Raw genomic sequence first — 12,860 nt, forward strand, 5'->3', positions numbered from 1 at the left:
GCACGGGGATAAGACCACCTTTGGGGTCCCGGTCGGGACGTTTTGTCCTGGACTCTGTCCTGCAGCGCCAAAGAAGATAGAATTGGACATGCAGCGTTGTTGAAAACACCCGCATCCCAACCACACACATAGCGCTCATATTCCCACACAGACTTAAAGGGGGTCCACTCCTGCCCTAGATTATTGTCATTAACCACGCGTGTTTCTTGATTATATTGTGTGATAATGGCATGGGTATGATGGAAGAGAAGGCATGCTAGATGCTCTAAATTCGATACACCTGCCCTTTTTGGAATACTTCCCAGCCTAAATAAAGCACATAACTGTGTTTAAACCATGTGACGTTAATAGTCTGTTGATATGAAACACAAGTTGATGTTCATGTCGGGTTTGCTTGAATTCGGTCCAACTCTTAAGTTGAAGTTCATCTGAGGAACCGCTCTCCGAGGTCTCCTCGCTCTACTGTACCGTTTGACCTATCATGCATTGCACCTGTTATGCTACACACACACCCACACACACACACACACACACACACTCACACTCACACTCACACACACTCACCCAGGCACTCGTCCAGCCAGCCACGCTCACGTCCCTTCACCGCCTGCCGCCTGCCCTACTCCTCTGGAACAGGAGCAACTCTTGCTCAACGGTAGCTATGCATGACGGGTCTGAGAGCCAGAACCAGACGGAACAGAATGTTTATAACCTGATTCAGACCAACGGCACGTGGAGCCGACGCAGCCCCCAGCAGAGCCAGCAGGGGGAGGGCCGGTTGTCGGCGGCCAAGATGTGAGTAGGAGGGGGGGGGGGGGGGGGATATGGTCTGAATTGGCATTTGAAAGAGTACGTTTTAAAAGTTCATACGAAAAACACTTTGAGAAGAGGTGACCGTGGGCAATTTGTGAAACTTGGTGAAGTAGATTTGCATGTTTGGCCGTGGTCTCATAAATTTTAACTGCTCTCGTAAATTGGGGTTAAAGATCTCGTAATAGAACAGCTGCTTCTATTTCAGGACACCTTCACCTTGTTGTTTCATTTGCCATTATGCATCGCTAATGTGTTGCTACGTGCGTGCTCCGAGGCGTGCAGGACACGGCGTGCACACTGCTGCGTGTTACCCACCCTGGGACAGTGTCACCATGACGGGTCTATTTTAGGGCTGGTTGCCACTCCACAAACACTGTGACAACCCCTTTTACTGTGACTAATGTGACAACCCCTTCTACTGGGACTACTGTGACCACCCCTTCTACTGGGACTACTGTGACCACCCCTTCTACTGGGACTACTGTGACTACTGTGACCACCCCTTCTACTGGGACTACTGGGACAACTGTGACAACTCCTTCTCCTGGGACTACTGTGACAACCCCTTCTACTGGGACCACCCCTTCTACTGGGACTACTGGGACCACCCCTTCTACTGGGACTACTGGGACCACCCCTTCTACTGGGACTACTGGGACTACTGTGGCAACCCCTTCGCCATCTCGTTTGCCCAACCTCACATTAAACTAGATTATTCCTCAGACAGAACAGTGTAAACCCCGTGTCCTCCTGTCCTCCCTCCATCGTCCTTACTGCCCTCCAGCTATGAGAGCCGGTCCGACCAGGGCTCCTGCTGGACGGTGGTCAGCCCCGTCACCTTCACCTACAGGGTGCTCCAGTGCCGGGACCTGCTGGACGAGGCCAACGACGCGCTGCTGTGGGGCCACGTGGGGGACCCCGAGGAGCTGCGGGCCCTCAGGGGCCGCCCGGGGCCCGTCAAGCGCTTCGTGGTCATGGACGAGGCGGTCCACGCGCTGTACGGCGCCCGGGTGGCGCGCTACTTCGAGGCCCGGGGCGTGGCCTTCAGGATCCTGCCCCTCCCCACCACGGAGGAGAAGAAGTCCCTGGAGCTGGTGACCCGGGTCCTGGAGGAGGTGCACGGCTTCGGGGTCGACCGGCGGGCCGAGCCCATCCTGGCCATCGGGGGCGGGGTCTGCCTGGACGTGGCGGGGCTGGCCGCCTCGCTGTACCGCCGGCGGACCCCCTACGTGCGCGTGCCCACCACCCTGCTGGCCTACGTGGACGCCAGCGGGGGCGCCAAGACGGGGGTCAACTTCGCCGGCGGGAAGAACAAGCTGGGGAGCTACGTGCCGCCAGCTGCCACGCTGCTGGACCGCGGCTTCCTGCGCAGCCTGCCCCGCCGCCACCTCGCCAACGGCACGGCGGAGATGCTGAAGGTGCCCCCCCCCCCCCCCCCCCGCCGCCACATCAGGGGGGCCTGTTGTGTGGCGCGATGCTTGTTGACAGGCAGCTCATTATTGGATGGAACCGCTAGAATATCAATATCAATATGTAATTGAACCTATATTTATATATTCCTCTCTCTCTCTCTCTCTCTCTCTCTCTCTCTCTCTCTCTCTCCACCTCTCTCTCTCTCTCTCTCTCTCCCTCCCCCTCCCCCCCGTCCCCCATCAGATGGCCCTGATGAAGCACAGGGGGCTGTTTGAGCTCCTGGAGGCTGAGGGCCCCGCCATGCTGAGCTCCAGCTTCCAGTCCCCCGACCGCGTTGGCGCAGAGGAACCAGCAGATGCCGCTACGGAGTCGACCCGTGTTGCCATAGAAACCATGCTGGAGGAGCTGGCGCCCAACCTCTGGGAGGACGACCTGGACCGCCTGGTGGACTTTGGTCACCTGATCAGCCCGGAGCTGGAGATGGTGATGACTTTATGTAGTAGACTCATTGATTTATCATCCGGTCAGAACACGGCTTTAGATGTTTTGGACGTCTTTAGTCTATAACTGGTCCATTATCATTAGAATTAGAATGATAATGTTCCCATTTATACAAATATCCATCTGAAAAGGAATATTAACAGTAGTCTCATATTAGTATATAGTAGAACTATATTAACATCAACATTAATATTCATAAAAACATGTATATTCATACCGATTTATATTTATATGTACATGTATATTCATTTTCATATTTAAATATCATTGGAGCTATAGAGAGCGTTCCCAGGCACTAACAGCGCGTTTCTCAGTGAGTGTGACTCTGCGAGGTGTGAGCTGGGCAGGGCTCTCAGTGCTCACATGTTGGGTCCGGTGGGCCCGCCACTCCAACACCTTTCATCCAAGAGGAGGGCCCACCACTCCCACACCTTTCTAACAAAGAGGGCCCGCCAAGCTCACACGTCGCTAACACTCCCCCCTCCCCCCTCCCTCCTCCCTCCTCCCTCCTCCCCCCTCCCTCCTCCCTCCTCCCCCCTCCCTACAACCCCCCCCGCTCCCCAGACGGTGCTGCCTGCCCTGCTCCACGGCGAGGCGGTGACCATCGACATGTCCTTCATGCTGTTCGTGGCCCGGGAGCGCGGCCTGCTCACGGCCCAGCAGCAGCAGCGCGTGCTGGGCTGCATGCGGGGGCTGGGGCTGCCGGTCCACCACGCGGCCTGCAGCCTGGGCCTGGTCCGCCAGGCGCTGGCCGGGCGGCTGAAGCACTCGGCCGGCTCCCTGAGGATGCCCCTCCCCACGGGGCTGGGCAGGGCAGGTGGGGCGCCGAGCCAGGAACTACGCAAGCGCGCACGAATGCACGCACACGCACACATTGAGACTTTAACAATGGCACATTTTGGGGGTGACATTATTGCAAAAGTGTTACCGAATAAAAAAAAATCCCCAAAAAAATAACATGTTCATATTCACGTCGCCTACGCAGATACATGGACGTCTGGGGATTGAACGCGGTGCCTTTCGGCTGACAGTTGACCACCCTTGCAACTAATCTGTCCTCCGCCTGCCTGCTGAGGACCATAGAGCATCATGGGGAGACCACAGACACCGCTTGTTCCTCCATGTCGCTCCCTGCATGGCCTGCACTCAAACTGACTTATCAAAGTTTGCTGGCTTTTATCGATCCATCCGTCCAATTTTATATTCACACTGAGTATCAATAGAGTCCCAGGCAGGGGAGGGGGCGACGGCCAAGCACGGCCCCCCTTACCATTATCTCGGTCTTTATAGTCGTTGCTCTGCAGTGTTTGTGGGATCCATGTGGTGCTTTTCGTTGAAACACGACACCAATCTGATTCCTCCCTTTTGTTTCTTTAGAGATATTCCATGACATCAGCGATGAGACCGTGTGTGAGGCCTACAGTAAATGGAACCAGGAGCTGTCAGCCCCAGAGGACAGCTGACGGCATGGAGCTGTACTGTCGTCCCTGCAATGTGGCGCATCGAATGGTCTCGCTGAGGCCAGATCTCACGTGTTCAGTCTGGTGGAGCTTTGAGTGTTTTCTGTTCACTGACGCATTTCGTATTGAGTGGTGATGCTGTAAAGACACTGAGGAACACATGTGAGGGGGTTTCAAGGTAGAAACGAGACCTGAGGGGAGGACTCCAGGGAGAATTACAAAGAAACAGGAGAATGTAGAGTGACCGTACAACGCAGAGTTAGCCTGTACAGGGGACTGTGCCTCAGTATAACATTGATCTCCAGATTTATTGGTTGTAGGTTTTGGTTGAACTGCCTTTTTTCCCTCTTGAACAGGAAACAAACAAAAGCTGGTGAACAAACAACAACGACCAATGGGCTGTGAACATTCAAATAAAACGTTTTAATATTTTTCCACAACATTTTCACATAGAGTACCAGTGATTCGACGTTCAGAGACTCACCATCCTTCAACCAGCATGTGAACATCGCCGCGCACGTCTCTCTAACACACATTCTAGGAACATTAGCGACAGAGTCTATAATACGACCCAGAGGAACCAGAACACGTTTAATAAAGGTTACAATTTGAACCAGCAGTGTAGTTTTCTTGTAGTGGTAAATAGGTCTACCCAGAATGCACCATTATAGAATGTGTTTAACAGTTTCAACAATTTCACGCGATATGATAGCTTGAACAACCAATGCTTTTGGCGATGATGACACAAGTGCTGAATGATTTAAAAGAAAAAATACAGAAATGTAGCTTAAGACCATGTGCAACAGCACGGGCCTGCGTTTATTGCTTCACTATGGCTTTGACTCTGTTGTCCGCAGATGTGGAACATTCTGAATCAATGCAGTTCTGCCGCTGACGGATTGCAATCATTGATACATTATTGCTAGGACGATACCATTCATTAAATCACAATTTTCCTTTCTTGAACATATTTCTTTCTATATTTTGCATAATTCCGATTGTTTTAATATCCGTGGCTTACTTTGGCAACCAATACTATAAAGTACATTCAGGCAAAACATTGTCAACATAAAAAAAGGAAGTAAAACAAAAGTGTAACTTACAATAAAACCATTATTGCCTTTTTATCTTTCTTTTAACTGCGAGGATACGATTGGAATATCTCACGAGTTAGTGCCCAGGGCCAGGGTGAATCAGAAGGGGAGTGAGGAGCTATCAATGCCTATAGTGTAGAAGCATATAGTTATGTGTTTACTGGATAATAAATCCCCTCTCCTACACCTTCCCTTACGGACCTCACATACCCCGTGAAACACTGTTTATCAGGACAGTCATCAGCCCCGCATTGTGCTCAGTGTCTGCGTCTGCTACAACACCGCCATGAGAAAGAAATCTCTATTGTAAGGCACTTTAATGACGAGGAGAAAATAACTTCTCTCGGGTGTCTCAGACTAATCCGCGACACAAATCAAAGGAAATGCGGACCTGAAATTGTCGAAGGTGCAACGACAGACGTGATGCCGCTCTGCAAGCACGGCTGTAACCATTGCATAGTTCCGGAACGAAATAGAAAAATAAAAGTGAAAACATGAGGTTTTGTTGTAACAGGGCTCTCAACATGGCTGCATTAAGAAAGCGAGGAAGTAAAATAGTTACAACTGCACACTAGATTACATCTTTCAAAATGGTATCAGTCATACTTAATATGTTCATTTTGAAACCCACGTATATTAGTTAGTTTAGAGGTAAGGGCTGGCAAACCACTTAACTTAACTCTGATGTCATTCCAGTGTTATGTGCATGTCATGTATTTAATACAGCATCCTACATCAGTCTCCTTATAGTCCTTGGCAACATAAATGTCCACAGTCAGCACACAACATCCTTTGACCATTAAATGCATAATAGATTGACCGTCAGATAATACCAAAAGATTTAGCAAAATATAATTTAGGGACTAGAAGGATGCTATGAAAGTAAAATAACATTTCCCCACATAAAGAGATCGATGGAGTGTTTGTTAACAGTGTTGGGAAAAGAACGAGGCTAGGGTATGTTACACTTCGTATTCTGATCAAATAAAGTAAAAAAGCACAGTAGGCCAGTCGGCCTCCCAAAAATAGAGTCAACACAACACACTAAATCCTTTCATTCTGATTGCATAATCACAATACATTTGTACGATCAATCTAAATTACTTTTTGTTTCTTAATTTACACCTCTCAGAAGTTTGGATAAACTACGTTTATTTATATAGTATACTTATATGCGTGTATTCATTCTTCAAGGGGTCCATCTTATACAACATATGCGGTTCAAATAAATATTTGCGCTCCTTAAAAAACGTACCAAAGAAAAACAAGCTGTTAATTGTGTCCAGCGTTCCCAGCCCTAAGCACGTTCACAACAGGCTCTCTGTGTCTTCTGCGGCCCATGAACGTGTGGAAACGTCCCCCCCGGTTGGTATTTTGATGACAGGCATGAGGCAGACAGCCTGGAGAGGCTGGGGGAGGCACTCGACATCACACGGATCATGGGTTTCAGTGTGAGCCGCACTGGGTTCTCTGAGACGTTGGGCAGACACATGTGCTCCTTTGTACCGGCCTGAAGAAAGAGTTAACAATCAAGGAGCCTGCGCTGATAGTGGCAATCACCTGATTTTCTCATTAAGGAAACAACGTCAAACACTTAAACCGCCTGTTAGTGACGACCCGGGGCCTGAAACAACGAGGCCCTTAAGTGAGATTCCCCCAGTGGTGACCCTAGAGGAATCTCTTGATAGTGTTTGTTTTGTGTGCATTGGTTTGAAATTAGATTTTGAATGGTATTATTACCATCTAATGGAATTAGTCACTGGTAAAATGTTTTTTTTTTGATGGTCTGTGAAATGTTATCCTTTTGATCACATAAATCATCTTTTTTATATTTCTTGAAAAAGGCTTGAAATTGATTTAAGTTCAGTTCTTATGGCAGCTTTATTTTTTCACATATTGGTTTATGATAGTTAACTTCCCACTTTTATCTCTTCATTTGAGAATGTGAGTATCTTATACATTGAGTATAAGATAAACATTTAGAGTGTATGAATGCTACCGGGACGTTGTACATGACATGAATACTGGAATAAGTGACTAGTAGTGATAGATATTCATGTTTAACTTGGAAGACTGAAAAGGATTCATTGTAATAGCAAATAATGCGCAAGTCACCTACACTGCAATGTATAAGGCAGTGGCTCGTCCGCAATATAAATATACAATTAAGACACAAGGAGTGTAAAGCACTACAGTAGTTGATAAATAGTTATGTTAATATATTATTGCTATTGATTTAAAGTGTTTCCCACGGTAAAATATATCCGACCATGATTTCTAACTTTTCTACATTCTTTGAAATCACAACAAATACATGGAATTAAACCTCTACCCATTAATATGCATATTTTTTAAATATAAAAAAAATCAACTTTCAACTCATTGTCGTCAGAATATTGATTAAATACAAAAAATAATAATTAAAATCAGTCCATGAAATTAAGCCTCAGAGCACAAAAAAAAAGATACAAAAAAGCATAAGTGAAAAATATTAAATACATGTAAACTTCGGGGAGGAGGAAGAGGTTGGTGACAAACCAACAGAAAACAACCAAAACGACGAGAACCAAGAGTCTTCTTCGGCGAGCGAGAACGAGCTCGCCTCGACGCACTGCGCTCGGCTGCGGCTGCAGGGTGCCGCACGCCCCTCCATGAGCAGGGTCTGCTAACAGCCCTGGGTGTTCTCGTCCATGCTGATGCTGCTCCGGCGGCTGCTGTCTTTGGAGGCGTCCGGGGAGAGGGAGGAGAGCCGCGGGTCCCCCCCGCTGGCCGGTGACGGGGTGTCGTCCATGCGGTCGTCCCCGTGTCTGGAGCCGCCCTTGGCCGTCTGGTAGTGGTTGGGGAGGGTGGCCGTCATGGGCCCGTGGGGGCCCTCCTCGTGGTAGCCGTCGTGGAGCTCCAGGTGGACGTGCTGGGCGGGGTCCTGGTGGTGCTGCTGGGCGGGGTCCTGGTGGTGCTGCTGGGCGGGGTCCTGGTGCAGCTGTTGGGCGGGGTCCTGGTGGTGCTGCTGGGCGGTCAGTGTGAAGAGGTCCTGGTGGCAGTCGGCCATGGCGGGCTCCCTCTTGACGCAGTGCGAGGTGAGCTCCGCCGTGCAGAGCGGGGAGGACGACACGGGCAGGCCGTGGGCACGCGCCTGCATCTCCAGCTCCTGGGGCGAGAGAGAGAGAGAGAGAGAGAGAGAGAGAGAGAGAGAGAGAGAGAGAGAGAGAGAGAGAGAGAGAGAGAGAGAGAGAGAGAGAGAGAGAGAGAGAGAGAGAGAGAGAGAGAGAGAGAGAGAGAGAGAGAGAGTCAGGGAAGGGTTCAAGTCATGGGGTCTAATCTGAAGAGCCAGATATGGTGTGGCCTTGGATAAAACCGTCTGCTAAATGCCCTAAATGTAAATGTAAATGAATACACAAATGTATAAAAATAAAACTAATTGTAATAATCCTACTAATAATAATAGTAGTAGATTATTATCAGTTCAAGTGCCTTTAAAGACACACTAAGACACTTCAAATACATTTAAAAAAGAACGATATTCTAAATAAGTTTAAAAAAAAATCTATACATATATATATTAATATCTGCATTCATATATAAATGCAGTACATGTACAAATACATGCACATAAAAAGCGTTCAATCAGTGGTATGGTGGAAAAAACTAGTAGAAAGAAAAGGAGATGGACATGGAGGTATACAGGGGGCTCTGGTGCTGTACGTTGTTATGAACAGGAGGCTTCTGGAGTGAATGTCTCACCTGTATCCTCAACATGAGATGGCGGTTGGTGTGCTCCAGCTTCTTCTGCCGGTTCTCCAGCTCCTTGGCCCGCTGCTGCTCCCGCTGCAGCTTGTGGATGTAGTCCACGGACGCCTTCAGGATGGTGCCCTTGTTCCACCGCATGTCTCTGAACACACACACACACACACACACCGCAATATTAGAATCCAACGCCTTCAGGACCAACCCAGCAGAACACGTCAGGGGATACACGCTGAACCATGACTCTTGCAAAGTTCTGCTCATCATTTGAGGAACTGCAGAGTAATTAGTTAGTAAGATCAACTATTGATTTATAGATGATTGAACTAAAGAGGCGTTTGGGGCGGGTGTGTAACAATACTCACGGGTCGTTTGACTTTGGGATTAACGTTCCCAGTTCCTTGATGCGGTCGTTGATGTTGAAACGCCGGCGCCTTTCAACTGCAACGGAGAAAGACACACTGTGTGAATAACAGGGCACGACGACTCAACATCCAATACCGCCATCCACTAACTCCTTGCAAACTATGTCAAATCAATGCATTTAAAACCCAGCATTTATTTCAAGGCGAGTTGAGTCAGCTGTGTTCGTCTGCAGCCTCGCCACACAGAGCTAACATGTCTATAATATTCTACACAGCGTCAGAGAGGAAACATGAAACTCACTCAGATTATGGTTGTCCTTCTTTTGCCTCTCCTTCGCCATCACCCTTTCAGATTCTGTAGAACAACGCAATGAGGCTTAAACAATATGCAACGGCAGGATGGGGTTGGTGTTGTGAACAGGTCCTGAGGCAGCTGCCCTCCCTGTGGTGTGGGCGAGGGCTACCTACCGACGGGGAAGCCATCAGGCAGTTGGAAGTCGTCAAAGGAGCCAGACCGCTCCAGCATGTGCATCATGCTCGGAGACTGGGACACTACGCAGAGGCAGAGGAGTGACGTGTTTGAGAAAAACAGTGCGTGGAACACATCACACATTTATAAACATATAAACAGGTCGAAGACTGCTACAATGATCCTTTATAGGTAAGTCATACATCTTTTAAAAAAACATCGTATTTTGATAGGATTTATCCATGCTGGTTGTGGAGGAATACTTAATTCCATCCATCACAGGCAGTATAATATTTCTGTTGTATTAGATTAAAAAGGATATCTTTAAAAACTAAAGAGCTAAAGAAGGACTAAAGAACTCCAATAGCCCAAACCCTTGTTTTGAAGAGGTAATATGTTGTGCATGCTGACTCAATGACTTGTGTTTCCCTGCCGTTGCAGAGAGTGTGTGCTCACCAGAGAATTCCCTTTTGATGCTGGGTAGGCTACCGGAGCAGGAGTTGCTGATGTCCAGCCCTTGCGGAGGCATCCCTTGATTAGAGTACATGTCCATCAGGTTGCCAGGCAGAGGGATCTGAGTAAAGAGCATGATGGGTATTGATTAAAAAGAGAGACATAACTGCTGCTGTGGTCGTGGTTTAAAGTGAGGCCCAGTGCGTGGGGGAGAGAGGGACAGGAGGGCCTTCGTACCGTGTTGGTCATCTGGAGGGCCGGGTCCATCAGGCCCAGGTTGTCCTCGTTGTAGCAGGACTCCAGGCTGATTATGTCGTCGATAACGTCGTCCATCTGGAGCACCCAACACAGGAGCATGTTAGCTTCAATGTTATGAATGAGCAATACATTTCATCTCCATTAAACGGTTATTTAGGGAAATAAACCTACAATATCAGATAGAAGGACGCTTATGCAAACACTGTGTCTTTGGCTAAGCAATAAAGGCTGTTAAGCAAGCTTTCTTGGTCAGTGTTGCCAGATTGGGCGTGAAATCTGCCCAATCTGGCAACACTGTTCTTGGTCTGTCTTTAGTAAAACAAATTCTATAAAATACATAAAAACCCACTAAGGTTCCTACCTCTTTTTCACAATTGGAGTTGAGCGTGAGGAGGGCCATGGGGCTGTTGGGGGCGCTGTTCCCCGGCCCGGGAGGCATGCCAGCGCAGTCCGACGGCTGGTGGTGGAGGGGCAGGCTCACCACCTGGGGGCCCAGCTTGCCCAGGTAGCGCTTCACCTGCTGCTGCCGGGACTGCTGGACGTGGTACTTGGTGGGGTTCTCCAGGTGCGTCTGGACCTATGGGGGGGGAGGAGGGGAAAGGCAGGGGTTGGTTATTCAAATGTTCCCCAAGGACAGCGAGAAGGAGAAGCGGGAAGAGGTGTTTAGGTATTCATTATGGACAGAAGGGGAGTGACTTTCATATGGTTTGTGTTGATGCCTCCCACAATTCGCTTTGGTAATGTTGCTCATCGACATGAATTGAAAACATTATTACATTTTTTATAGCCAGCTTTTAAATTTTCTAACAAATTTGAATATCCAGTGCTTGGATACAGATTAAACTACCCCCCCGTTAAAACTGCCATCACTTCTGCAATCACAGGATTTGTGTTTGTTAATTTTGAGGCAAGAACTGAAATCCATAAACATCCTGTTTAGACAGATGTTTATGGGTTATAGTTCCTTGTCACCATACTCAAGTTTGCTTCGCTTTATGAATGCATCTGGTTCAGGTGACAACAGAAGAAATAAGTGACAAAATATCCGTGACAAAAAACCCTGGCAGATAAGAAAACTGTTGAAAAGAAAGGCAGTAGTGTTGGGATTGTGACACATTTAAAATATATCTATTTTTTTAACAAATTTCCAGATGAAGAGCCATACACACTTTTGAAGTGGTCATAGTAAAACACAGTTGCCCTGATTTTTACATTTCTGATAATATTAAAGATGAAAGTTTGTTTCATCACAATCCGGTAAATCACAATCCATAAAATGCATTAAAATAAAAACAAACAACCCATCAGGATCGTTTGAAACATACCTGGCTGGGATAGTATCCGAGCATCTCCAACATATTGAGGCCTGACTTAAGTTAAAAGAGTGATGTGTTGAGGGGAGCTGAGAAACAAGGCTATGGTGACCTAAGCACAGAGCACTGTCTCTCTCTTCAGGGTCGGCAAGTGTAATGAGAACATACCCATCGAGCAGAGTTTATAAGGGTTGGGACAAGTCATTAGTTATGCATGTTAGCAACATTTGGTACAGGGATAGGGACAATGGGCCTTTTCAAAATTGTGTTGTTATATGTAAAAGCACAGTTTATTCCTTTATGGCGCATCTCTTGACGTCAGAATAGGCCACAAACAATTACTTCCTTTCTTATGCCGAGCAACCGTGCTTGCTACCAATTCCCTGGGGCGCTTTAAATTGCCACTTTTCACCCTGTGGACGCAAGCCCTGTGTTCCTTAAATACTGTAACTCATCTCCACTTACAATGACTCCATTACAGACTTCTTATCTGTACTGCGCCCTCCCCCTGTGCTTCTAAAATGAATGTGCTGATAGTAAGGAAGTCTATACTTCCTTAAAAACCGCAATACAGCTGGCCCTTTTTCTGTTTTTAGAGAGCCCAAGGAACCAATCTCCTGAGGTAATGAATTCACAGGAATGCCCTCTGTCTGTCTGTCTGCCTGCACGTCTGTTTGCCTGTATATCTGTCTACCTGTCTGTCTGTCTGCCTGTATGTCTGTCTGCCTGTGTTTCTGCCTGTCTGTCTGTCTGTCTGTCTGCCTGCACGTCTGTCTGCCTGCACGTTTGTCTGCCTGTATGTCTCTCTGCCTGTATGTCTGTCTCTCTGCACATCTGTCTGCCTGCCAGTCTTTCTGCCGGCCTGTCTGTTTGCCTGCAGGTCAGTCGGCCTGTCTGTCTGTCTGTCTGTCTGTCTGTCATTCTGTCTGTCTGTCTGTCTGTCTGTCTGTCTGTCTGTCTGTCTGTCTGTCTGTCTG

The 12,860-nt window shown here is 47.9% G+C and overlaps 2 protein-coding genes across 3 annotated transcripts in view; one reads left to right on the forward strand and one right to left on the reverse strand.

Annotated features, from left to right (window-relative positions):
• On the forward strand, positions 1 to 4,800 carry LOC115540281 (2-epi-5-epi-valiolone synthase). Of its 2 annotated transcripts, none has more exons than XM_030352654.1 (5): positions 1 to 795; positions 1,598 to 2,231; positions 2,470 to 2,709; positions 3,292 to 3,544; positions 3,713 to 4,800. In XM_030352654.1, the coding sequence occupies exons 1-5, from the start codon at positions 482 to 484 to the stop codon at positions 3,733 to 3,735; spliced, it is 1,464 nt and encodes a 487-aa protein (XP_030208514.1). In that variant the 5' UTR covers positions 1 to 481; the 3' UTR covers positions 3,736 to 4,800. The 2 variants fall into 2 exon arrangements, with proteins under 2 accessions (XP_030208514.1, XP_030207686.1); XM_030351826.1 differs by having other exon boundaries at positions 4,105 to 4,800.
• The window catches only part of LOC115539443 (microphthalmia-associated transcription factor), a 33,400-nt gene continuing 25,131 nt past the window's right edge, over positions 4,592 to 12,860 (reverse strand). The window contains exons 3-10 of the mRNA XM_030350631.1: positions 10,932 to 11,147; positions 10,550 to 10,645; positions 10,316 to 10,433; positions 9,859 to 9,942; positions 9,692 to 9,745; positions 9,391 to 9,466; positions 9,023 to 9,170; positions 4,592 to 8,429 (exon numbers count right to left, since the gene is read on the reverse strand). Coding sequence (XP_030206491.1) covers positions 7,947 to 8,429; positions 9,023 to 9,170; positions 9,391 to 9,466; positions 9,692 to 9,745; positions 9,859 to 9,942; positions 10,316 to 10,433; positions 10,550 to 10,645; positions 10,932 to 11,147 — 1,275 coding nt within the window. The 3' untranslated portion in view covers positions 4,592 to 7,946. The remainder of the gene's footprint in view (positions 8,430 to 9,022; positions 9,171 to 9,390; positions 9,467 to 9,691; positions 9,746 to 9,858; positions 9,943 to 10,315; positions 10,434 to 10,549; positions 10,646 to 10,931; positions 11,148 to 12,860) is intronic.

This window comes from Gadus morhua, chromosome 1 (genome assembly GCF_902167405.1).
Source record: "Gadus morhua chromosome 1, gadMor3.0, whole genome shotgun sequence".
Taxonomy (NCBI): Eukaryota; Metazoa; Chordata; class Actinopteri; order Gadiformes; family Gadidae; genus Gadus; species Gadus morhua.

Bases quoted from the DNA above. Each gene is read 5' to 3' on its own strand.
- LOC115540281 (XM_030351826.1), top strand. From the start codon at position 482: ATGCATTGCACCTGTTATGCTACACACACACCCACACACACACACACA. The intron at 2,232-2,469 runs GTGCCCCCCCCC...GTCCCCCATCAG, and splicing joins GCACGGCGGAGATGCTGAAG to ATGGCCCTGATGAAGCACAG. The intron at 3,545-4,104 runs GTGGGGCGCCGA...TTGTTTCTTTAG, and splicing joins CACGGGGCTGGGCAGGGCAG to AGATATTCCATGACATCAGC.